Source organism: Lissotriton helveticus, chromosome 3_1 (genome assembly GCF_964261635.1).
Source record: "Lissotriton helveticus chromosome 3_1, aLisHel1.1, whole genome shotgun sequence".
Taxonomy (NCBI): Eukaryota; Metazoa; Chordata; class Amphibia; order Caudata; family Salamandridae; genus Lissotriton; species Lissotriton helveticus.
The window spans coordinates 937,479,350-937,506,513 of record NC_136061.1 but is presented as its reverse complement, the minus strand read 5'-3'; the positions used below and the strand labels follow the sequence as shown (position 1 = coordinate 937,506,513).

Sequence of the window (27,164 nt, the reverse complement as noted above, 5' to 3'; positions counted from 1 at the left end):
GACTTACACAGAATACAAAAGAAACATTTCTAAAATTGCGCTTCGGCATCCTACCAATTCTACCTCACTTGGCACCTTGGAAAAGGAGAGCAGGTGAACACCTCTGCCGTTTTTGTGGAACGGGAAAAGAGGACTTAATACACATAATTTGTATCAGCCCAAACTTGATGGATATAAGGCGCGCCTTACTCCGAGTAATATGGAACCAAAAGGGCATAAGAAGATGTAGGCAGGCTGTAAGCTGTGCTTTAAACCAGAGGAGATCCAACTAAACTGCAGGCTAACAAAGTACTTCAAAATAGTGGCTAGAAGACTTAAGAGCTAGTAACAGGCGTAATGAAGAACAGCAAGCAGTTAAAGCACTTCAATTAAATAAAGAGACAGCCTGTCAAGAATCTCGCCTAGTTAAATTGCGCCCTGTACACTGAACCACAAGCACTTTATCAACCTAGAAAAGGACTGCACAGATGATATTTTCTTCTTTTTAAAAAACATAAGTACAATATAAGGTTGAAAATAATTTGAATGATGAAAGTTTTTAACATTGTGAGTTTTAATTAACTGTACAATAAAATTATTATTATTATTCAGCTTCACCAGGGAACGCTCATCATTCATTAATTGAATGTAGGTCTTCAAATTAGTAAACTATTGCTTGGATGTCGTGCTGCCTAAAAGCTTTAAAGGATATTATTACCTTTGAAGAAATGAGAGAAAACACCACTTTTCAGCCCTCAGATCACTGTCAGGATTCTGTTGAGGCTTTTGTGTCCAAGTCAGTTATTCGTCTGTACAAGAATTAAACCTAATTCCTGAGACTGTGTTTTGCAGTACTAATGTATCTAGTTACGATGATGAGTGCTGTTCTTAGTGCCTTCTGACATGGCATAAGTTGAAGTCACATTGCTGCATAGCAAAATCTTCCCCATTTCATTGTACAGAAGTGGTGTTATCAGTTTCCCATCATTGAGGTTGGCTAACGGGTTGATAGTAGTTCCCTGTTTACTTCTCGAGTCCTCATTATTGTGAATGAACTAATCATGTACGTCCCCTCTCGGAAACCTGGAACCTACTTTCTTTCTAGCAAACACTGAAGTCATGTGACAGATCTGCTGACAGCTCCTCAATAAGTGCTCCTGGCTGTTTCGTCCACTCCCAATACCTTCCAATTCATCCAATAAAAGAAGCAGCCTGGCTTGCCACAAAATTGGGAGCTCTGAGCAGCCATTGTCTCTGATGGGATTGGAGGGCTGAGGCAGTCTGTAACTTGTCGTGTGTCTTTTTTATGGTCTTTGCCTCTATTCCTCGACTTCCCAGCTCCCATCAACCTCTTCAAATATATTTCCTCAGTCGCCTTCCTTTTCTGTGTCCTTGCACCTGCAAAATATGCCATGATGGAATATTAACTCAAAAAAATCCTTTGTGTTATGTTTGTGCATGTGTTCTGCTATGTGAATGATGATTAGTGGGTGTCCGGAGATGATGAGCTCTGTACCATATGGCTGTGTTGAGTGGCTGGATGCCCTATGATGTCTCATGCTTATGATATGATGTGTGACCGCTCTGAGACCTCCTGCAGTAATGACTTTATGGGAGCTTTGTGATTTCATAGATGCAGGACAATTACATTTGAGGTCGCAGATGTCGCATAGGTGCGATTAATATGTTAGGGGTTTTTAAGAACTCAATATCACAATAAGTGCATGTGTTCTCTGGGAACACATGTGCTGTGAGTATGTTTGATCTCTGAGAAACCATGGCAGTGCCCTGGATCTGTGTTGACTTTTATGAATAGAACTTGATTATCCTTTTTCCTCAGTGACACGGTTTGTCAAGTACACCGGCTATGGAAATGCTGCAGGTCTCCTCGCGGCCCGTGGCCTGATGGCGGGAGGACGGGCAGAGGGTAATTACTCCGAAGATGAAGATACGGACACAGAAGAGTACAAGGAAGCAAAGGCCAAGTAAGAGATTTCTATCAGTCACCCCGCTGAGTACCTCTTCCACATCTCACATGCCTGTTCCCTTCTCAAGTGAGCTTAGTCCTTTAGGTGTGCAAAGGCAGGGTTCTGATTGTGCAAGGCCAAACCTGCCTGAAACTTATTGTCTGTGTAGTGCAAGAGACCACTATAGTCAATAGGTTGCAGACAGGCAGTGGGAGCCAGATTCTGTGTATATGTTCCCAGTTCTTGCTGGACAAAATATATAATCATGTCTTCCTGTGCCAAGATCTGAAAAAATAATTTCCTGGTTGCTTGCAGCATTAACCCAGTTACCGGACGTGTGGAGGAGAAACCTCCCAACCCCCTGGATGGCATGACGGAGGAGCAGAAGGAAGATGAGGCAATGAAGCTGGTGGACATGTTCACCAAACTATCTAGGTACAGCAATCTAAATGGAGGGATTTGGGGTGACTGGGAGATGATTAAGGGAGAGATACTTTGAATCTGTAGGCCGCATTAGCACTATTAGCAGAAGGGAAAATTGTGTCTATAACTTTGAATAAGTTCTCTCTGTCACAGTAGTCAGTGGCGTTTGTCCACCTAGGTATTCTTTCTTCTACTCAATCAATACTTTGGATGTTGCCATGATTGCATCCCAGAAATGTGAGTTTTTAATATTATTATATTATGCTCTCATAATATTGAAGCAGAAATATCGATGACCAGCCAAAATATTGAAAAGATAAGTACATACAGATAAGTATACAGATAAGAATATAAAGATAAGTATAGATTTACTATTCAAAACTCCACATATATGTGGACTATGTTACCCGATTATATATATATATTCATAACTCCACATCTATCATCCTGAACAATATTGATCCATATAAATATATATATATATATATATGTATATATATATATATTTATATATATAGTAATTGTATTTATATAGCGCCTACTACTCTGAGTAAGGTTTTGAAGCTCGTTAGTGCGAGTAGCACGCTACTCCAGAACCCAAGGTTAGTGGTTAAACCAGTGATTATTGCTGCTTATTGTGATCAGTCACGTGCTCTACAGCAAACAAATTGCATGCATTTATTCCAGCTACTTAGTGATAGATTATAAAATACTATTTCAAAAGGATCAGTTTTGGGGGCTACGAGGTTTCAGGTAAATAGTTGTTGAGAGAGCTAGTATGGTGATATATATGTCACACAACGATATTTCTGAGTTCTGAAACTGCTGAATTTCAATGGGGTTGTGTGTGTTAAATCTGAACCTAACTATAAGGCCCCTGTAACCTTTGTTTTTTTTAGTGGATTTCAAAGATTTTTTTAATTCTATATTCCTGACTATAATGTCACTGTAACCTTTGTTTTTTTCAGTGAATTTCCACAGGTTTTTAACGCTATATCTCAACTATAATATCCCTGTAACCTGGATGTGTGATTGGGAGTGTGAGTGGTTGTGTGGGTTTGTAAGTGGGTGGTAGGTGTCAGTGTATGCATGACTGGCTGTGTGGGTCTGTGACTGGCTGTATGGGTGTGTGTGTGGGTGTGTAAGTGAGTGGGTGTGTGAGTGTGTGTATGACTGGCTGTGTAGGTCTGCGAGTGGGTGTGTCAGTGGTTTTGTGGGTCTCTGAGTGGGTGTGTGAGTGGGGCTATGCTGAGCGCCGAAGTAAATTCATAGACCCTCGCACCCCCCCCCACCCCCTCCCACACACACACACAAAAACAGTTTGTGGACAATTTCTTGCAGATGAAGGGTCCATCAGAGAACTCTCCCTCAGTCCCATGGGGTCAGGATACCTCTATCCTGACGTGTCCATTGACAAAATGGCGGCGCAACTTTTCTAACAGGTTGCAGCCAGATAATCATAGCATGGCTGTTGGTGCGTGGATCCGCGTCCCTAGATATCCTAAGTCTTTTTTCTTTAATAACTCCAAAGCTATTGAAGAGATTTGTACCAAATTGCAAAAATAGCGATTTCTGGACCAAGATCTAGCTTTCTGCCAAATTTCGAGTAATTACATTCAGCGGTTAGGGCTGTAATTGTGTCCAAAACCCCTATGGAAAATTACATGGGGACAATGTGTTTTAGTGCCCCCCCTTTTTTTTCATATCCCGGTTGACTAATCACCACCCAAAACTTTCCAGACTGCAGCTGAAGTGGTGACTAGCACACTAGTTTTGGAATTTTCGAGAAGATTCGCCAAACGTACCAAAGTTATTAGTAAAACAGAAAATTATTTTCCTATGGAAACTAGGTCCTATAATTACCTACTGTGTGTGTGTGTGTGTGTGTGTATATATATATATAAACAAGAAGAGTTGCCTCGAAAGAAGAAGCCACACCACGGCAAGTTGAACCTTTTATTTGTAGAATGCAGGATACACAGACCAGCTGCTCCTTCGCATAATGTCTTTCAGCCAAATGCGTTTCGGGCGTGTGGTCGCCCTTGTTCACTGGCATGGGGAGAAGGCAGCGAACGCACCACCTGCGCAAATTTAAATATCCCGCCCCAGTGGCGTATGCGCGACTTGCATGCTGGTAACTGTAGTGCGTTTTTCAATGTTCACCCAAGTGGGTCGCATGCCTTGCCCCCAACAAAATGTAGATATTCATACCCGAGTGGGCTGCTCGAAGCTGACAGGGCTTACATCCTGCCCATACTCCTTCCACAAAGCGGACTTGCCATTCCTGCAGCGTCTTTTATTGTTGTCGCTGCAGGCCCGCCATGATAGCAGTGGGGCTTCCTCGTGGCGGGCACGCCGCTTAACACAAACAAGAAGAGTTGCCTCCAAAGAAGAAGACACACCACGGCAAGTTGAACCTTTTATTTGTACAATGCAGGATACACAGACCAGCTGCTTCTTCGCATAATGTCTTTCAGCCAAACGTGTTTCGGGCGTGTGGCCGCCCTTGTTCACTGGCATGGGGAGAGGGCAGCGAACGCACCACCTGCGCAAATTTAAATATCCCGCCCCAGTGGGCGTATGCGTGACTTACATGCTGGTAACTGTAGTGCGTTTTTCAATGTTCACCCCAGTGGGTCGCATGCCTTGCCCCCAACAAAATGTAGATATTCATACCCGAGTGGGCTGCTCGAAGCTGACAGGGCTTGCATCCTGCCCATACTCCTTCCACAAAGCGGACTTGCCATTCCCGCAGCGTCTTTTATTGTTGTCGCTGCAGGCCCGCCATGATAGCAGTGGGGCTTCCTCGCGGCCGGGCACGCCGCTTAACACAAACAAGAAGAGTTGCCTCCAAAGAAGAAGCCACACCACGGCAAGTGGAACCTTTTATTTGTATAATGCAAGATACACAGACCAGCTGCTCCTTCGCATAATGTCTTTCAGCCAAACGCGTGTCGGGCGTGTGGTCGCCCTTGTTCACTGGCATGGGGAGAAGGCAGCAAACGCACCACCTGCGCAAATTTAAATATCCCGCCCCAGTGGGCGTTTGCGCGACTTTCATGCTGGTAACTGTAGTGCGTTTTTCAATGTTCACCCCAGTGGGTCGCATGCCTTGCCCCCAACAAAATGTAGATATTCATACCCGAGTGGGCTGCTCGAAGCTGACAGGGCTTGCATCCTGCCCATACTCCTTCCACAAAGCGGACTTGCCATTCCCGCAGCGTCTTTTATTGTTGTCGCTGCAGGCCCGCCATGATAGCAGTGGGGCTTCCTCGTGGCGGGGCACGCCGCTTAACACAAATAAGAAGAGTTGCCTCCAAAGAAGAAGCCACACCACGGCAAGTTGAACCTTTTATTTGTAGAATGCAGGATACACAGACCAGCTGCTCCTTCACATAATGTCTTTCAGCCAAATGCGTTTCGGGCGTGTGGTCGCCCTTGTTCACTGGCATGGGGAGAAGGCAGCGAACGCACCACCTGCGCAAATTTAAATATCCCGCCCCAGTGGCGTATGCGCGACTTGCATGCTGGTAACTGTAGTGCGTTTTTCAATGTTCACCCCAGTGGGTCGCATGCCTTGCCCCCAACAAAATGTAGATATTCATACCCGAGTGGGCTGCTCGAAGCTGACAGGGCTTGCATCCTGCCCATACTCCTTCCACAAAGCGGACTTGCCATTCCCGCAGCGTCTTTTATTGTTGTCGCTGCAAGCCCGCCATGATAGCAGTGGGGCTTCCTCGCGGCGGGGCACGTCGCTTAACACAAACAAGAAGAGTTGCCTCCAAAGAAGAAGCCACACCACGGCAAGTTGAACCTTTTATTTGTAGAATGCAAGATACACAGACCAGCACTGCTATCATGGCGGAGGTGCTGGATGAAAAATAAAAATATTGCAGCACGACTTTGGGTTCGCGTCGTCTCTGTGGAGATTGAATTCCTGTGGGCGATAGCCAGTAGGTATATATAGTTAGGATTGGCTACCATAGGAAATCCGCAACATTCTATTGGGAATAACTTTGGCGCCGGTTGAGGAATTTGCGTGTAAATTTCCAAAATTTTGGCCAGCTCCACTGCGCTCCTTCCCTGAAAGTTTCGGGGGGATTCGTGAAGTGGGGGCTGAGAAAAAAGGGGGGGGTCCCAAAACATGTTTTCCCCATGTTAATTTCCATAGGACGGTCTGACAAGTCTACAGCCCGAACCGCTAAACGGAATTACACCAAACTTGGCAAAATTGTAGGGACTGGTACGCAGATGTGCCTTTGCTATGTTTGGTGAAATTTGCTCCAGTGGTTTTTAAGAAAATTAACTTCAAAAACACATATATATCTATAGCAGCTCACCCTAAGCTTACTCCTTAGCTTACCCGTACGCGTACTGTACGTGTACGTACGCGTACGGTACGCGTACGTGCGCGTACCCCTACGTGCACGAGCTGCATGCTGATTGGCTGCCACTGTCTGTCAACACTCTAAAACAGAAATTGTGGGCAGCCATCTTGTGCCTCGGTAGAGTGAGGTACAGGAAAGCAAAAAAACAAATGTGTAGAACTCAAAAAGGGGGCAGGGTAGAAGCACCCTGACCCCCTAGGCCTGCTCAGGGGGTCCCACAAGGACCCCCAAGGCAAAAAAAAAAAAAACATTGAAAAAAGTTGCGGGGTACGTGTACGGTACGCGTACGGTACGCGTACTCCGCAACTTTTTATTTTTATTTTGCCTTTGGGGGTACTTGTGGGACCCCCTGAGCAGGCCTAGGGGGTCAGGGTGCTTCTACCCTGGCCCCTTTGCGAGTTTCATACCTTTGTTTCACTACTTTCTTGTGCCTTGGTTCTAACAAGGTACAAGATCGCTGCCAAAACTTCCTGGTTTGGAGTGTTGACAGACAGTGGCAGCCAATCAGCATGCCTTCCCGAGAAAGCTGCATGGTCATTGGCTGTCAACACTTCTAACCAGGAAGTGTTGGCATCCATCTTGTGCTAGTGTTGACAGACAGTGACAGCCAATCAGCATGCCTTCTCGATAAAGCTGCATGCTCATTGGCTGTCAGCACTTCAAACCAGGAAGTGTTGGCATCCATCTTGTGCTTGGTAGACCGAGGCACAAGAAAGCAGAAAAACAAACGTGTAGAACACAAAAAGGGGGCAGGGTAGAAACACCCTGACCCCCTGGTTTGCAGTATTGACAGACAGTGGCAGCCAATCAGCATGCCTTCCCGAGAAAGCTGCATGGTCATTGGCTGTCAACACTTCTAACCAGGAAGTGTTGGCATCCATCTTGTGCTAGTGTTGACAGACAGTGACAGCCAATCAGCATGCCTTCCCGATAAAGCTGCATGCTCTTTGGCTGTCAACACTTCTAACCAGGAAGTGTTGGCATCCATCTTGGGTCTCAGTAGACTGAGGCACAAGAAAGCAGAAAAACAAACGTGTAGAACACAAAAAGGGGGCAGGGTAGAAACACCCTTACCCCCTAGGGCTGCTCAGGTGGTCCCACTAAGATATTAATTTATTTAAACGTTATCCGCTAATAGAATTAGCATTTAAAAAACCTTGCAAATTCACTGAAAAAACTATAGGTTTAAGGCCTTATATAGTTAGAAATTAGCATAAAAAACGTTTGAATATATAAAAAAGTTATCCGCTAATAGAATTAGCATTTAAAAAACCTTGCAAATTCAATGACAAAACCATAGGTTTCAGGCCTTATATAGTTAGGAATTAGCATTAAAAAAACGTTTGAATATATAAACGTTATCTGCTAATAGAATTAGCATTTAAAAAACCTTGTGAATCCACTGAAAAAAACATACGTTTCAGGCCTTATATAGTTAGGAATTAGCATTTAAAAAACCTTTGAAATTCACTCAATAAACTATAAGTTTTAGGGGTGTTATAGTTAGCTGGACATTTAACTCATACAAAACCATTGAAATTGCTCCTATAGGGGGGAGGAGCTACGCTACGAAGCAAGATGGCCGCATAAGCTCCCGGCTCCGCCGACCTCCGCCGGCAGCTCGTATATCCTGTCTATTATCCTTCAATCGTGCCGGACTCCCATGCGCATGAAGTCTTTCTGACTCCTGAGGTGCAAGTCCGGTTTTTCTAACTTACCGGGGACGAAGTTACGTCGAGCTCTATCCTCGGCCTGCTCCAGGGCTTCCGCCGGGACCTCAATTTCTGGCCCATTCGGGCTGGAAGTGAACAACAGCGGCTGTGGGACCAGGGGTGCATCCGGTCTCCCGATCTCGGATCACTTTACCGCTTCCGGCTGATAATAAAGCAACCAGCTTCTCGAAGGACATGGTACGGTGACGCAAGTAATATCGGTGGCCACGGTCGGGGGTCCGACGCCCGGAGAGCCTTCTGGGAGGCCGGGGTTGACGAGCTGGTCCCCACGTGTGGTGAAGGTGCCGTCTCTGCCTGCTATGAAAGCGCCCGCTGTTATTGCCAGCTCAGTGTGTGCCTGTGCCTCGACGGTGTTCCGTGACCCGAGTCCTGCTTCGTCTCGGGGGACGGAGATGGAGGGGATGGACGGCGCGCCATCGTTGAGGTCCGTAATGGCCGCCATTGGGGCGCTCCACTCTCACTTTGTTGTCACGTACCAACAGATGTCTGTAACGCTGGATACTGTTTCCTTGAGACCGGACAACGATGTTCCGACCAGTTATCAGCGAGCTATGGTTCCCGAGGAATATCCTGCATGTCCTTCCGAGGTCCTCGAGCGGAAACCGGCTTTATCCCAATTTTATGACTCTGGCCTCGTAGATGGCGCACCCACGAACGTTGTTGGCTTTCCATACCGGACTCCTGTTTGGCGAAACATTGTCGCTAAAGGCTGTGAGAGACATGGACAGTTTATCAGTGACTTTCGGAGAGAATCGCCCTTCCCTTTCATCATCCTTTGTTGTCGTATTTTCGAATGTCGCCATTTTGTTTCCTATTTTCAACCCGATTCTGCGGCCCCAAATTGTTCTGGACGCTTCGACTACCTTGATGTCACCGTGGCTCGGGCCACTTGGGCGTTTGTAAAGAACCGTACTGGTCAGGGTTGATTTTTGACTTTTTTGGAGTTAGCCGTGCTTTGTGATTTATGCCGGAAATGTACCTTTTATTCTAATGGGAGTCTGGCAGTTTTTTGATGATGTCCTCCCCTTGTATGGGGTCAATACTTGCTCTTAGTAGTGGATAATATGTCCTGGGGAGGTCGCTAATGGCGGGGGGTTAAGGAGACCGGGAGTGTGTTTTATTGTTCTCCTCTCTTTCTTTATCTTTTATTTTCCTTTCTTTAGGGTAATTCTGGGGCGACAGGCACGCTGTTAGTGGGGTAGGCCATAGCCATTACGGTGATGTAGGGTGGCGGGTGTTGGGGGGGTTTTGTTATTTTAGTTTGTTTTGTTCTATGGTCCCTTTCTCTCTTCCTTTCTTAGTAGGTTTGGCTGTATCTTCTTCTTTCATCCTTTTCTCTGTCGGGCATCTGCACTTGCCTCTACTTTATTGTCTCGGAAGGGTGGGTTTTTCGGATGATGCTTTCGCTAAATTGCTTGCCATTGTTTGACCTTTACTCCTGGCCTGCCTTCGGCGGGCGTAGTGTATTTTAGGCCGTATTGCTCATCACCGATTCCCGATTGCGTGGAGGGATACGCCCCTCCTGTCTCTTTTTGTTTATCGTGTAGTGTGATGCCTTCGATGATATAGCCACAGCTACTCCTTCAAAACTATAAAAAATGAAACCTCTTCCATCCTTGTGCTTCGTGGTGCCTACAACCATGTATTATGATTACACCGTAATTACTCCTTGAGCCGTAAACATGTGCAATGCTTCTGCTTATATTTCCTGAATTTGCGGCCGGCCCCTGTGGTTGTAGGCCTGCGCTTGTACTGCTTTGATCGAATCAATAAAGGTTTTCAAAAAAAAAAAAAGAAATTGCTCCTATATAGTTAGTTGGACTAACTATATTTCGCGCATCCGCAATCCACTGCTGATGATGTCACATATTACATCATTCATGACATGGTCAGTGACATCACTGATGACATCTCAAATGACATCACTGATGACATCACTGATGACATCATCCACGTGACAATCACATACACCTTTTCATACACTAGTAAAATCTTTCATCACTCTTTGGAAAATACAGAGTATCATATTTGAATCCATTGACACAGCAATACAAGTATCTAAAAACCCACTTAGTGATTCCTAGATGTATACACACATCTAATCACTTACCTGTAGATTCAATCATACATGCTGACAATGAAAAATTCAACACTATGAAAAATACTTATACACCTATATTGTCATTGCACACCAGCACACAACCTATTAAAATATGAAGTTATCCTACTCACTTATGCAAACAATGGATCATACTTACATACTTACTTAGCTACACACTTATACAAACACCACTTCATCTATTCATTTACTTAGTAAGTCATACTTACTGTATTATAAAATCATTATTACAAGTATACAGTCATCCATATAGTCACTTACAGAATCATTGAGTCTTATGAATACTTATTTATATACAAAAACTGACATATAAACTGACATATACACTGCCTTTTATTTTTCTACTTTGTTGGACATGCACCAAAGAGAAATATATTTGCTCATCACCACTCCCATAAAGATATTCACTCACCCAAACAACTATTATAACATGTAGTTTTAACTTCATATATCTACTGAATCAACTATTCACACATCTTTGGGCACTCACCCCCCCCCCCCCCACCGAAACACACACACATTCACTCTCCAATACAAATACTCAGTTAACTAATTAATAAGTAATATAGACTTTTACATAGCTAGTAACCAACTGGAGAACCAGTTTACACAACAACTGACAAAGTGATACAAAGTGATACAGATACTCACACAGTTTAGTCACTATCCACTATATTTAGTGAGACACTATACATTGTTAAAGTAAACAGTCAATTACATTGCTACTAAATCCTCCATCCAAATATATTTTTTTATATATGCACTCATTCTTCAATGCAAATTGCTATATATAATGAATATTTAAATCAAAGAAGCAAACCACATTCACTGGATGATGTCATCAGTGATGTCATCAGTGATGTCATTTGAGATGTCATCAGTGATGTCACTGACCATGTCATGAATGATGTAATATGTGACATCATCAGCAGTGGATGGATAGTTAGTCGAACTAACTATATAGGAGCAATTTCAATGGTTTTGTATGAGTTAAATGTCCAGCTAACTATAACACCCCTAAAACTTATAGTTTATTGAGTGAATTTCAAAGGTTTTTTAAATGCTAATTCCTAACTATATAAGGCCTGAAACCTATGGTTTTTTCATTGAATTTCAAAGGTTTTTTATATGCTAATTCCTAACTATATAAGGCCTGAAACCTATGGTTTTTTCAGGGAATATATATATATATATATTTTTTTTTTCACAGCAATTTCTCCAGTTCTGGGGCCCCCGACCCTACAGGGCGGCCTCACCCGTGGGCACGGAGCAACCCACCAAATAAACAATGGACTGCCAGATTTCAATGCCTGTAAGCACAATGCACTGTGGGAGCCGTAGTTTTTACATGCCCGGTCACGTGATAAGAACTTTTTTTTTTTTTTAAAACCTTTATTTTTTGATTTTGCAACATGGACAAAAACAAAACAAAAAAAAAAACAGTCCCCCCCCCCAACCTTGGCATCGTTCATCCAGTAAGTGTTTACAATACATTATGGCACTAAATGGTACAGTGAGTCCTATACAGTCTATATTCGTAAGCATCATGACAACCACAGCAATCGCATGAGGTACTATCAAGGAACAGGCACTGCACCTACATTGGCGTGGGTCCGACCTCCCCATTCCCTCCCCCCTCCCCCTCTGATCCCGAGTCCCCTGAGGAAAAGAGCTCAGCGCTCGTACCGTCCGAGTTGCTATGAGACATCTCCGAGGCACACATAACTCTCCATGCAAGGAGGTCGTCCGGCAACCGCACATCCTTTCGGGACCTCTGCATATGCGTCTCTTCAGCTAACGACCATTCTCTCACATCCCTACGCCATGCTGACAACTCTGGCGCTCTGTGCCCCATCCAGGTGATCGCCACTCCACGCCTCGCCAGCACCAACACCACCCAGGCCAGGTGCATAAACCCCGCCCCCCCGATCCCACATCTGGGGCAGGTGTCCTCCCTATCCCCTGAGATACGCCTTAAGAACAGCGGGGTCATATAGGTGCGGTGCATGAAGTTAAAATGCGTCAATTTGAATCTCGCGTTGCAGGACACTTTGCGGGTAAGATTCCCTACGCGCTTGCGCTGTTCCGGGGACAGGGCGACACCCAGGTCCCTCTCCCAGGCATCCCAGGAAGGCGGAACCGGTGGGGTCGAGTCCCGTCTCATGGCTGAATATAGCAGAGAAATTAACCTCCGCCCTCTCCCGCAAGAGAGGAGGATGTTCAGGGTGTGGGTCAACGGGGGCGCCTCCGGAAACTGGGGCCACGCGGCCCTCGCCACCTCCTGAAGGCCCCGGTAGTGTAGGTATTGTCCTTCTCCCAGGCCAAAGGTGTTCATGGCGCGCTCAAAGGACACGAAGGACTCATCGGGGTAAAGGTCCGCCAACGTCTCGCAGCCTCCCGTCTTCCAGGCGCGAAAGGACATGTGGTCCACCATATCCACCACCGGGGCTAAGATCCACACTGGGAGTTCCCTATGAAAGGGGGCTCGCCGCAGTATTTTCTCCACAAACCGCTGCCAAACCGCAGCCGCGTGGCGAACCACATATGGTAAGTCCACACTGGCTCCCCGTCCTCGCATCAGTGCCACCTGTAGTTCCTGCTCGGTGGCCCTGCCGGCCAACAGACTCAACTCCCAACTGTTTCCCTCCGCGAACCACCGTGCCGCCGGCGACAACTGCGCTGCATAGTAGTATAAGTCAAATCTGGGTGCCTCCAGCCCCCCTCCTCCCATGTTCGGACCACGGTGTGGAGGGCGACTCGGCTGCGCCTTCCCGCCCAGAGCAGTGACGTTAGCAGCGTATTAAGAGTGCGAAATACTCGCGAGGGGAGTGGACATAAGGAGTTCTGTAGGACATAGAGTGTCCTAGGGAGCATCACCATCTTCGCAACGGCCAATCTCCCCATAAGAGATAATGGCAAGGAGTTCCAGAAGGCGACCGATTGCCGCAAGGACCCAATAACTCGGTCAATGTTGCGGGCCAACCCCTGTGCATCCGTGGGCGTCATCTGGATGCCGAGATACCGGAACGCCTCCTGTTCCCATCTCAACCCGAGATCCGGTAGGTCCGCCAGTGGCCCGGCGCCGTAGCCCGACAAAGGGAAAAGCAGGGACTTCCCACAGTTAATACGCAGTCCCGAGGCCGCGCCAAAGCGGTCCAAGTGTTGGAGAAGGACCGGCACCGACTCCTGTGGGGACATTAAATAGAAGAGGGCGTCATCCGCATATAGCGAGAGCACGTTACAAGTGTCACCCACCACGATGCCCCATCGTGCCATGTCCGCCCGGAGCCGGACTGCGAGAGGTTCAATGGCCAGAGCGAAAAGAAGCGGCGAGAGTGGACATCCCTGGCGTGTGCCCCGGCCCAAGGGCCATTCCTCCGAACGTCGCTCCCAGTCGCACCCTGGCTCGGGGGGCTTTATATAAGATGCGGATCCATCGGCAAAGTCCGGGGCCCAACCCCACCATCCGGAGGACCTCCAAAAGGTACCCCCAGTTGACGGTGTCGAAGGCTTTGGTGATGTCAATCGACACCAGGACCATTTGGTCCTCTCTATCTCGTACCTCGTGAATGATGTGGTTCAGTCGCCTCAAGTTCATGGCGGTATTGCGGCCAGGGATAAACCCACATTGGTCCGGGTGCACCAGGAGTGCCATGTGCGGTGCCAACCGGGCAGCCAATAGTTTCGTCAGGACCTTCACGTCTGTATTTATCATGGTGATGGGCCGGTATGCCGCAGGATCTGCAGCATCCCCACCCGGTTTCAGGATCATGCAGATCTCCCCCAGATTTATACTGGGTGGGAGCGCCTCCCGTTCGAAAGCCTCCAGGTACACCTGCAAGAGGGGTGGGGCAAGGACGTCCGCAAACGCCTGGTAAAATTCAGAGGGGTAACCATCCCCTCCCGGGGACTTAGCCCTCGGCAGGTCAGCCATTGCCACTTTCAACTCCCGGAGTGTTAAGACCGCATCCAATTCCTCCGCATCTGCTCGTGAGAGTGCCTGTAGAGTCAGACCCTGGAGATAAGGGAGGAAGGAAGCCCCCATGATCGTGGGATCCGCCGCGTATACTGTTTGAAGATGGGAGCGCAGGACCCGGAGTATACCTGCCTCCGAGTGTACCATTCCTGCGGGGCCTCTCAGGGCCACTATCCTCTCTGGGGCGGATTCGCGCCGGAGTATTCAAGCCAGTAGTCGGCCCGATTTGTCTCCTTCCCGATGGAGGCGCTGCCTGTACTGGCCCAGTGTGTATTTGTCTAGGCGAGTAAGAATATCATGGACACTCATGCGAGCCGTCTGTTCCGACTCCTGATCCCGGTCATCGGAATCTGGCAGGGTTTGCAGATGCAGAAGTGCATCTTCCGCATCCCGTAATTCCCGAAGGAGCTGCCTCCGGACTCCATATGTGAGGGTCATACACTCACCCCTGACAATCGCTTTCAGGGCGTCCCACTTGGTGGAGTAGGAGAGATCCCCATCGCCCCAGTTCAAGTCAAGGTAATTCTTGAGGGCCGTATCCACATGGTCCTTCCCTACCTGGTCCTGCAACAGATCTATCGGCATCCTCCAAGTGCGGGGGCGTGAGGGCTGGTTCTCCCACTGTGCGAGGCACATTACCGGAGAGTGATCTGATAAAATACGGGCCTGATGGGTGACCCTCAGAGAGAGAGAGGCATCCACGTTTGCCGCTAGTACCCTGTCCAGTCTACTATGAGTATTATGGGTGGGGGAGTAGCATGTGAATAATTTTTGAGTTGGGTTGCCCAGGCGCCACACATCGCTGAATCCCAAGTTCTGCATCACCTCTTGGAGTCGTGCTGTAATGCGCGGCTTTGCCCCCGCGCGAGGGGGGGGGGGCTCTATCTAATACAGGGTCCAACACGCAATTAAAATCCCCAAACCAGAGCAGTGGGCCCTCCAGATCCGAAACAAGAACCTCCTGTAGGTGTAGAAAAAAGTCAGGGTCATCTACATTAGGTGCGTATGAATTTAGAATGGAAAGTTCCCTCCCGTCAAGTTTCACCCGCAGGAGCAGGTACCTACCATTAACATCCGCCTCAGCATATTGGACACCACATGGGACTCCCGGGACTACCCAAATTAGGACTCCTCTAGCATAAGTTGAGAAAGAAGAATGAAACACCTGACCCCTCCACTTTTTCGCCAACTTTTGGGCCCCCTCCTCATCCAGGTGGGTCTCCTGTAGACACGCTATAGCAATTCCGTGTCTGCGGATGAAGGACAGAACCCTATGCCGTTTGGTACAAGTGCCCAAGCCCCTCACATTCCAGCTTAAAAACTTGTGCGCCATGCGTGGTGACAGTGCCCATCCGGGCGAGCAGCCTCACATCCTATGACCCACCATTCCCGTGCCTGGACTGAAACACATTTGATGCCTTCAACATTCCCCCCCAACTGAACTCCCCTCAACCCCAACCACCCCCCACCCGCGAGCAATATTACTGCAACAAATAAAGACGCTAATATGCCCTTCCCCTGCCAGTGCCAGGACGTACACAGCATACCCAAATAGCCAAACAGTGAAAATCCCTCCCAAACCCCCCCCCCCCAACCCGACTCCGCCCCCAGGCCGCCCTCCAGGACCTAAAAACCAAACAAACTCCACCTCAATGTTAATGAAGAAGGGTATCTGCATTAGTACTCCTCCCCGACTCCAAACCCAGCCCCCGCCCCTCCCCCCGCGTCCCGCAACCCCGGGTTCCAGCAGTTAGGAAGTGATCCCTCCTTCATCAGGGTCCTTTTACTGTCCAGACAGTGTCCAGTCTCTTGTCCAGGGTTTTTTAGAAAAGTGCCAGGAGTTAGATTGTACCTCAGGACGAGCCACCCGGCTGCTGCTGGCCCTGCGCTCCAGCCGTCTCCGGGACCGTTGCACCGGTCGGAGAAATCTCCTCCCCAGTCGGCCGTAATGTATCAGGTACCAGGATCTCCGAAGGAGACGCAGGGTGCAACTCTGTCGGATCGTCAATATGCAGAGATCCATCTTCCCTTACTGTGACCCGGTTACTCTCCACACTCTCATCCTCCCGGGCGTCAGGGCGCCGTCTCCGGCTGCGCCTCCTCCTCGGTCTGGTCCCCCACGAGCTCCGATCCCTAGCTCGCTCGCCAGGAGGGAGGTCATCACCCCGGATCTCGAGCCACTCCCACACATCCGCCGGGGCCTCGAAGAAGTGAGCTTTGCCCTGGGAGAGAACCTTGAGTTTCGCCGGGTATAGTAGCATGTACTGGAGATGCATCTCCCTGAGTTTTTGTTTGACTGCCAGAAAGGACTTGCGCCGTTCCTGGACTAACTGTGTGTAATCCGGGAAGATGGATACCCGCGCGTTTTCAAAGGTAAGGTCTCTAACTTCCCTCGCCGCTCGTAGAATGCGGTCCCTGTCACGGTAGTTTAGAATTTTCGCGATGAGGGCCCGGGGAGGGGCCCCAGGTTTCGGAGGTGGAATCAAAGCTCTGTGTGCCCTCTCGATTACAAATACATCCGACAGGCCCTCGGGGCATAATACCGTCCGAATCCACTGCTCTAGAAAGCGTTCCGGGTGCCCCGCCTCTGCTCGTTCCGGAATTCCCAGCACGCGGATGTTACTGCGGCGCGCCCTCCCTTCAGCATCTTCTGCCCGCCATCCCAGGGCTTTCGTCGCGGCCGAGAGTTGGGAAACAGTTTTCTTGAGGGACGCCACCTCTCCCTGCAGTTGGGTGATGTTCCCTTCCGCGGTCGTAACCTTGTCGGCCACCTTGCGCAGGTCAGTCCGCAACAGGTTCACATCGATGGACACCGTCTCAATCTGACGTTCCAATGCCGAGTGGGAGCCCTGCATCGCTTTCAATAATTCTGCCCGTGACGGCTCCTCGGTCGCTGGACCCCCCTCCTCCTGACCCGACTGGCGAGTGAGTCTCTGCGAGGGGAGCCTCTGTGTGGTGTACTGCGTGATGGTGTTGAGCTGGACCGCCCGGGGCGCTCTGTCCTTGCGCATCATGAAGTGGTAAGGGGGGTCACCAGGCGTCCTCTAGGTCCTCAGCAGCTCCCCCAGACGTGGTAGACAGTCTAAGTGTCAGAGCACCAGGCCCATCCGATCTGCCCTTCAGACACGTCCCAGTGAGGGCACCGCTATTTTCACCCAGTCCAAGGGGCCCTGCGGGGATGCAGGTCAGGATCTAACGTGCTACTGGGGGAAGGGGGCTAGGTCCAGATCTCCGCCCCAGTCGCAAGCGGGGCCACGTGTGGCACCCCCCCCCCGTGTCCCCGTACCTCCAGTCTCTGTAGTGCAGGATCTGTGCCTCAACAATTGCAGGGATGTCCAGTGGGCACGGGACCCTCTGGCGCCAGGAGAAGATCGTTTCAGGGGTCCAGAGCCCCGCTCTCAGCCCGGCTCCACCAGCCCAGCAGGTATACGAGGGGTCCGTCTCGCCGCAGGTCCAGACACGGACAGGTTATCTTCCTACCCCCAGGCCAGGGCGCAATGCGGGTCAATACGTTGGGTCCCCAAGCGGCGCGCAGTGCGGCGCTCCAGTTGTCCTCGAGATCACCTGGGGCAGCGGGCCCCCCCCGCACCAAGCTTCACGACCAGGCACCGGTCGCCACTTCCGCCAGCCCCGGAGGCCGAGACTCCGCCTCCCGGCCCGGTCAGCGTCCTCCTTTTGGCCCCCGCTGTTACCACTGCCGCCGCTTGGCCCCCAGAGGGATTCCGGTCCGTCTTCGGCTCCGCCTCTTCTAGGCCCAATCCCCGGCCTCGAGTAGCGGTCTCTGCCCCCAGGCGCTCCGACCAGGCTCGGGCTGCCACAGTCACCAACGCTGGCAGGCTGCTCACCACGTCCAAGCCGGCCGGCGCACCAGTCCTGGATCCCTCTCGCACTGCTGCCTCAAGCTGGCCCCCCGGATGACAGCGGGGGGCCTCCCAGCAATGTCCGCCGCTCCGCCGCAGCCAGGCCTGAACCCTGGGCTCGATTACCGGCGGTCACCGCAACCGCCATTGCTGGTCATCTGGGCCTATCTTCCGAGGCGCTCCGCGTCTCCGTGTGCTTGGCGCCGCTCCGGTGCTAAATTGACCGCTGGGGGGGGCTCGATGGCAGTGTGCCCCCCCGTACCTGAAACCGCCGGGTGCCGGGCTAGGCCGCGATCCCCGGCCTCGATTTTCGCCCTGCCGGCGGCGAAGGAGTTGGCCCAAGCTCGGCAGTACACGGACACCCACAGCCTCCAAAGCGGGACCGGAGGGGCACGGGACGGTCCGGGTCCGGGGCAGCACCACAGGAGTGCCTCAGGTGGGCTGACAGGATCTTTTATTCAGGATTTCAGCGGCGGCCAGCAGGGAGCCGAAGGAGCTCACGTCCTGTCGGCCATGCTGCTTGGCCACGCCCCGTGATAAGAACTTTAAAAGCATGCTTGTAATCACTCTGTGGTAACTACTTCCTCCTGTGACCAAGGCTAATCTGTGCCGAAACGTAAGGAAAAGGAAGAATACGATGCTGGGACTTTGAATAAAAGCTGTGTCCTCAGTAGTGGGCCTCACGTTTTTTGGAACTGTGTTTATTTGGTGGGCTGCTCCGTGCCCATGGGTGAGGCCGCCCTGTAGGGTCGGGGGCCCCAGAACTGGAGAAATTGCTGTGAACTTTTAAGGAGGGGCATGACCCACTCACGCGTTCATCCTACCAAGGAATGCCACTAGCGCGAAAATGTGAACGCGTGTAGGAAGGGATTCAGAGGGGGAAGACATCCCACTTTGATCGTGCTGAGAATCAGAGCTTTGTTCGAGCCAGGTTGGAAATAATATCATTGTGACAACCTACTCACCTGATTGGGAAACAGAAAACTCCTAATACATCAACGGTGCATGTGCCAAGTAAGAATTTCGACACTTGTAATTGAAATAAGGACTGCCAGATTTCAATGCCTGTAAGCACAATGCACTGTGGGAGCCGTAGTTTTTACATGCCCGGTCACGTGATAAGAACTTTAAAAGCATGCTTGTAATCACTCTGTGGTAACTACTTCCTCCTGTGACCAAGGCTAATCTGTGCCGAAACGTAAGGAAAAGGAAGAATGCGATGCTGGGACTTTGAATAAAAGCTGTGTCCTCAGTAATGGGCCTCACGTTTTTTGGAACTATATATATATATATATGGGAAAATCGCTCCGGAAAAGAGAGATCAGAGGCCAGAGAGGATTCCATGGGAAAACAGCATGTTTATTTCAGCAATAAAGTGGCGGCGGATGCATTTCGGCTACATGCCTTCTTCAGCGCCCAACACTTTGAAAGAGTCATTCAGTCCGATATCCCACTCCTGCTCCTCTTGAGGTCGAGTGCAACTAGCTCCTCCCCCTTGCTGATAGAGCTCACCTGTTGCGTGTTCGCTATGAATGAGCCGAACTTCAACTCCCAGAATGCACAATGTGGATACACCTGGGTCGGCGGTGTGGGGGAACAAGTGTCAGTGACAGCGAGCCTGTTGATCTGTTGCAGGTAGTGGCGGGTGAAGCCCCTAAAGCATGTTAAAGTCCACATACAGCTCCCTTGGGTCCTCTCGAACTGCTGCAGCCCGTCCCATCAGGTAGGCGAGTGAGCAGGGACAGCCATGTATGCCATAACGCCCGACTGACGGTAAAATACCCCCAACTGCTCTTGCTGTCCTGACGGTATTGGCGGATACCGGACTTTTCGGTACCCCGAAACTCCAACTTACTGCAAGCAGCATGATGCCAGTGACAGTCCGGATCGCTTTAAACAGCAGGGCCATCTGTGCTGCGCCTCTGTATATTAGCCACATGGTCTGATACGTGGCTAACCCCTCGTGGACGGCTAATTTCTCACAGGCAAACACCCCATGTAAACTTTCAAAATATATATTTATTTTCTGCAGGACCACACAGGTTCTCATTGGAGTACCGCGGGATGTGGTATCCCAAAAAATATATATTTGTTTTACTTTTTTCCCCAGGGGGTGTCAGGGACTCTCTCTCAGATGGGCTAAGGGGTCAGTGTATCCCTATCTGCCCCCTTATAAGCCTTTTCAATTTATTGTTCAGAATTTCAGGGCCGAGAGCCCTGTAATGGCGGATGAAAAATTTCTATTTATTTTGTGGCCAACCAATCAGAGCACTTGGTCCCGCTTTTGTATTGAATTGAAAATGCCAGTGCTCTGGTTGTTAGTTAGAAGTCTGTGGTAATTCTGCAGTTCCTTATTAGGGAGTTCACTGAAAGATTGATGCTTCTGTTAAAAGTGCGTCAGAATATTTTACCGAGATGGATGAGAAAAATATTTGATAAGTCTTAGAAAATATGTCCTCATTTATAGCACTAACCATCATTTCTATCACAAAATGAACCCCCTCAGTTTGTTTCTAAAGGAAATACTTTCAATTTTACAGCTTTGATTCCTTCAAGGTGTCGTTCAGGTGTTCTCCCCTTTTGGTATTGATTCGAAATGCTAGCTCTCAAGTTGTTCATTGGAACACTGTGGTGCAACTTGAATTAAAAAACTGGGAAATCAACTGACAGGCTGCTGCTGGAATTACGTTTTACTTAGAGAACCACGCTTTATTCTCACGTGGCGGAAGAAGATCTTGTGAACATACAGAAAATGTACTATCATTTTAGCTTCTGAAGCACCCTCCATAATGAGAAAATAATGAATGAAAGTAATTTTCTTTCAAGCATGTTTGATCAGATCCCAGCAGATGGTCAACATTTTCCATGTGGTAAAATCACCTGGTAACTCACCAGAATTTCGAAAATGAGTATAACGCCACATATAAATGATTTATATTGTGACTAAAATCTGTTATCAGGCTCTGTATGTGATCCTTGGGGTCAGGGCCCTGGGACCATATATTATTTTTCTATCCATGTCCCTAAATGGCTGCCACAATACATGGTTCATGTTATGGTCAGCCAACCATGACTAACGAGTCCCCTTCAAATCGGTCAATGAAAGCCTAGCTGGACACCAACGGTCCAGATACCTCACCTTTTAACCCTTCCATGCCCAATCCGAGCCCTCTTTAAACATTAATTTCTAAAAACAGCTGTACAGATTAACAATATCTCACAAAAAGCACGTCTTTTGAGTAAAGTTCTAACTTCTGTCAAATTTGGTGTAATTCCAGTCTGTCACTTTTTCTGTATGTTATGTTATGTTATGTTAACATTTTGATAGAGCGCAACAGCTGCCCCAGCAAAGAGGCGTCCCGGCACTGAGGAACCACAAAAGCTAAACTGAGGAAGAAGGAGGAGGATGGACAGATTTTTTTTAAGGGGAAGGGAACAGATGGGTCTTAATGGCTTTCCGGAAAGCGGCCAGGTTTTCCAAACAGCGAATGTTCAGTGGTAAGGCGTTCCAGAGCTTGGCTCCCAGAACCCTAAAAGAGCGACCGCCAGTACGGCAAAGCTTTGTACAGGGTACAGGGTACCGGGTATCAGAAAAAATGTTTCCTGTGGGAATTAACATGGGCCACTGTACATTTAGGACCCCATTTTTTTGGACCCCTGCGTGATTAATCAGCGTAAAACTTTCCATGAAGGAGCTGAGGTGGATGAACTTTTTTAGGGAAAGTTTTGTGCACTTTTATCAGTGAAACAAATACGTTCTTCTTTTTGAAAGTGTGACCTAATGACAGCCAATGTCTACTGTAAATAAATAAATATATATATATAAAGCTACACCCACGGCGCTGAAGAAGGCAGAGAAACGCCGAAATGCATTCGCCACAGCGGGTGTAATTGAACTTCTTTTTTCCATCTGTTCCTGATTAAAGGTGTCTCCAACGTCTCCCCTCAAGTTGGTCTTTTCTTTCGTCTTGGATGAAAGTGGATGCACATATATATATATATATATATATATATATACAGACACACTTATACACACACACACACTGTCAAATTACTTATATATGCAGTTAAGCACAGTCAAGCTACACTTATATATATCCCTACTGTGTCAATATTGTTCATATCAACATTTTTTCTATGACATTGTGGTAGCATGATATTAGAGACTCGATATTCTGATACCATACTAGCTGCAAATTCTTCTTGTTGAGACTGTAAAGTACCCTGCTTGGTGATGGATGTGCACCCCTGCCCTGAGTGTTCCAGCTGCTTCGATATCTGGATCTCTGGTACTGATTTTTGATCATGAGCAAACACGGATCATGCGTGTACTCCATGACCTACCCTCTCTCAAGGTAATACTGTCTGCTTAGACATGAATGGGTGCAACAAGCAATACCCTTGTGAAGATACTGCCCTCACCTGGAGTTAAGTGACATGAGCGTGGTGGTTGCAGCATACCTGTTTTATGTTCAGTATAATCAGTAATGTGAACAGACCTTTTTTTATTTTGGGTCGAACCTACCAAACAGCACAGCTGACTGGTTGAAAAAGACTTATTGTCAAACATCTATTGTCCATCCATTGCTTACCATTGGTTTGGCTTTATTGTCACTCTCATTTGTTTCTTATTCAATGGCTTGCCTTGGCCATCATGTATTTGTACATCCTGTGGAGCACAACCTCTTTACTTGAGTTCTTAAACTGCTCACTTTAGGGAACTACATTTTAAGTTATCGCCTGACCAGAGTGCATGTGCTGTCAGCGAAATCTATTAACATTAAAATGGGCTTAAAGCCTGCCTATTACTTATCACTGGAAGGCTTCAGTGTCATTCTTGCTTCCTAGCTTTTGATTGGTCAGCGCCTCCGGCTCCTTCCTGCTTCCTTCCGGCTAGAGTTGTCATCTAACCACTTCTCTACCAGCAACATCGGTATTTTAATGTACCACCCTGTAGAAAAATGAGCGAAATCATCTAAAGCTGGTATTTTTAGCCTTCATCTGTAATTACTTAAAACAAATATAGAAAGCCCGTTTAAATGTGTTCTAGGGTTTAATTAATTATTCCTGACTAATAATTCAAGGGAGCAAATGCAGAAAAGTAATGTAACAAATAAATATATACAATTTCGTTTAAAGTTCTATTTAGTAGCATGTCTGGGCTTTTGCAGACTCTTAAAACAACAAATTGGCAGTATTTTTTTCTTGGAAAGATGGTAACGCTACTTCTGGTACTTTCAATGTTGGTCCTTGCCGTAGAGCATGGACCTAGTACAGGTTCCTGTCTGCAATCTTGGTCCTTTCACTGGTCTCATGCTCCTCCAGGTACTTTTTTAACTTTTGGACATGCACTCTCAAAGAGTGAATGCCCGCATCAGTTTCACGCCCCTCCCTTATGTTGCTTCATGTCCTACCATCTTTCCTCTATCTCTTATGTTGCTGTTCCCTCCCCCACGCCTCCTTCGTATTGGTCCCCCTTCCTGCTGACCACCCTCCTCTCCTCTTTTTTCCTGTTGTTTTTTTTTGGCAGTTTTATACAGCGCAAACTTGACCTAAAGGTATTGAAGCACTCTACTTGAGCACCAGTTACATTGCACAATGACATGTTCATTTAGGCATGGGGAGCCCGCATGCTGTTGCGGCTCCCACACTCCCTCCCTCCTGTCACCAACCCACTCCTGGTGCTTGGTTTAAAAAAAGAAAAAGTGCTATGACATGGTCAACACTGGCCACATCATACCACTTTTATTTTCTTTGACTTCATGCCGTGTTGCACAGCAGCCTATGGTGCTATGCAACAGGTCTAAAAAAAATAATATGACAAAGCCAATAGATATTGCATACCCATTCCGTGCTGTATGCTGCTTTCTCTCTTGTGTGCTTTCACAATGCAACAGCATCCTTACCCCCACCATTCTGCTGGATTTGTAGCATGAATTAACAAAGGTGTGTTTTTTTTATAGATGTTGCTATGCTAACTCTTTGTAGTGTTGTTCCACTTTATTTTTTATTATAACGAAGGGAAATTGTACTCAATATGTCCAGAAATGCAGAGTGCACAATAAATGAGAACAACACATTTGGAACATATTCTGAGACCACCCTACCTCCAGAGCAGGGCCCTTCCCCTTAGATTTTGTTTTTCAGGACCATTCGTGTGATATCAACGCCATCCAAAGGTATTGTACCACTGCAACTATGTTTTTATTTAGCACTCCTCAGTTGTGATTAATTGCTTTGACCACCACCAATATGGAACAGGAAGCCTAATGGGACCAAGAGGCGACTCATCCAACCGATTGATGCGATTTTAAGACTATCCATCATCTATTTAATAATACTATTGGACTATAGTCGGTGGAAAGGAGTATTGTGTCCTAATCTGGGTGTGGTGACTATCTGGAACTAAGGCCCTATTGGATTTATCTGTGTAGCTGTGGGTAGTTCTGTACCTACTAGACCTGTAAAACCTAGATCTAGTATTATAAATGGGGAAGAGGAAATCTGCTATTGGTGGAGCAGGGGAGGCACAGGTGAACCCCATCAAAGCCAAGCAGGCCCGTAAGAATTCTGGGAGTAATTGTGTTTTAGATCACATTAACGATCTATTGGTGGGATTGCAAGGAAATTTAAGACCCGCCAAGATCTTTTCCAATTTGTAGCTCCAGTGGTTATTCATCTGTCTCTAATTTGAGGACACCGAAACGTATTCCCTCAATATTTAGGAAACCAAACAAGCGCAGTAGTAAGGCAAGTCAATTAGTGACAACTGACGCTGATGCTGACGCGGAGTCAGTGATTCTAGCTCCACTTGTAAGCCACACAGCCCAAGGTCACTTGACACTGGACTTATCCTCAGTAATAGGTTTATACCTCTCCAAAAATTGAGTGACGACCAAGAGGGTAGGGACAACATGGAGGGAGTCATGGGATGGGGGGAGAAATGGCGGGGGGCAAAAAGGTGAAGCCGGAGTGGACGCGCTAACTAAAGGGCTATCCTTGATTGGCTCTACTGTGACCAAGATTATAGAAGATATGAGGGCAGAAGTTAGTATGCTGAGATCTGCAATTGGAGAACTAACCGGACAGGTTACATTTTAATTAGCTTGAGGGGAGGGTGATACGCAGGCCTTGAGCCAGATCTCCACCCAACACGCCAATACAATTCGGTGCGACCTGCTACTGTAAATCCTAAGTGTAGCGTCACTGAGGTGGCTTTACGTAAAGATCTATGGGGGTAGGAGGGGGAGTACAGCCCAGTCACAAACAAGTAGAGGCCCACTGGTGCAATGGAGCCCTCTTCCTAACTATAATCACCCTCACATTTCAGTCAAGATCGCAATACTCCAATTAAATCCCCAAGTTTGGAGTTATAAAGTCCCACACGCCCCCCCAGACGCATTTACATGACCAATGAGCCCAAAGTCCCTTCTCACTGACGGTATGAAGAGGAAGATTCCCTCATAAATAAAACCATACACTGGATCCGTCATGTAAGGGGTTGCCGCTCAGTCATAAGGTAGGACATCCTGCTAGCCAGAAGGCTCACATGCTCTAACAACCCTATGGATTGTATTGAATTGTGTTTGGCAGACAGGAAGGTGGCCCATATTCTGATAGCTCCACACGCATTCTATTTAGGTACAGTTTGCCGCAATGCCCTTTACCATCCTTAGTCCATCCTTCTGTCCCCCACCTTGGCTTAGATTCTAATTTAGCGGCCAATGATTGACTTCAATACTTAGGCAACCACCACCACCCAAAGCCCCCATTGGATCATTGGTTCAGAACACCCAGTCTTTTTATACAACCAGAAGCCAAACTGCTAGAGATCATTCTATAACACCCCTACCTAATGGCGACTGGAATGCTAATGAGCTATCTCCTATTGAAGGATGGCTGTCGAGAGGAGAGTCATTCATAAATCAAACATAGTCCGATGTGTAGCCATGAAATTCAGTAGATGAGTCACTATGTAATTCTAATAATAGGCAGGAAGGGTTTTCCAACCTCCAATTAGTGTCTTGGAATGTGGTGAGGTAAGGTAAAAAATGGCACTCTAGCATTGGATTGACTATACTGAAAACGTTGACATTTGTAAACTCCAAGAGAGTACCCTGCCCTGTTTACATTCCAGGGTTTGTAACATTCTACCAACTAGCGCATTCTAGCAAGTCTGGCCACTCTGTGGGGGTGGAGGGGCTAATTTGGGTAAGAATTGCACTCCATTGTATAATCTGTGAGCTCCCGTCTAGTAGTCCTGACATTTTAGGCATTCAACTCAAAGAACAGAATGGTGTCACGCTTGACATCTATATTGTCTATGCTAGGGGAACCAGGGTAGGAAGAGTGTCAGCTACGATACATGAGCTGACAGGCCCACATCACCACCATTGATTGTAGCAGGTGATTTTAATGCTACTTTTGAACCACTGGAAAGGGAGGACATCTGTCGAATAACGAAGGTGGATGAGTTGTGGCATGTTCCCCACCTTGATCTAGCGCCCATTAAAAAATGGTCCCAGGTGGCACCTCAACTCAATGCTTTTTAATTGGAGGTTGGTTTAAGGGCTGCTAACGGTCGCACTAGATCAGAAAAATGGGCTCAAATACTTTCAATCGGACTAACAACATTAATTGTACATATTATTTTTTGATTGACATAAGATTATGGCCCAGTTTGATCGGTGCTCTGGATGAAGGCAAGCTTGAATTAATT

General features: G+C 47.8%; 1 protein-coding gene across 2 annotated transcripts in view; it reads left to right on the top strand.

Annotated features, from left to right (window-relative positions):
- LOC144823106 (chaperone Ric-8A-like) overlaps positions 1-27,164 on the top strand; it is a 152,368-nt gene that overhangs the window by 77,926 nt on the left and 47,278 nt on the right. For both annotated transcript variants that reach the window (XM_078681287.1, XM_078681286.1), the window contains 2 exons: positions 1,820-1,964; positions 2,262-2,381. In XM_078681287.1, coding sequence (XP_078537413.1) covers positions 1,820-1,964; positions 2,262-2,381 — 265 coding nt within the window. The remainder of the gene's footprint in view (positions 1-1,819; positions 1,965-2,261; positions 2,382-27,164) is intronic.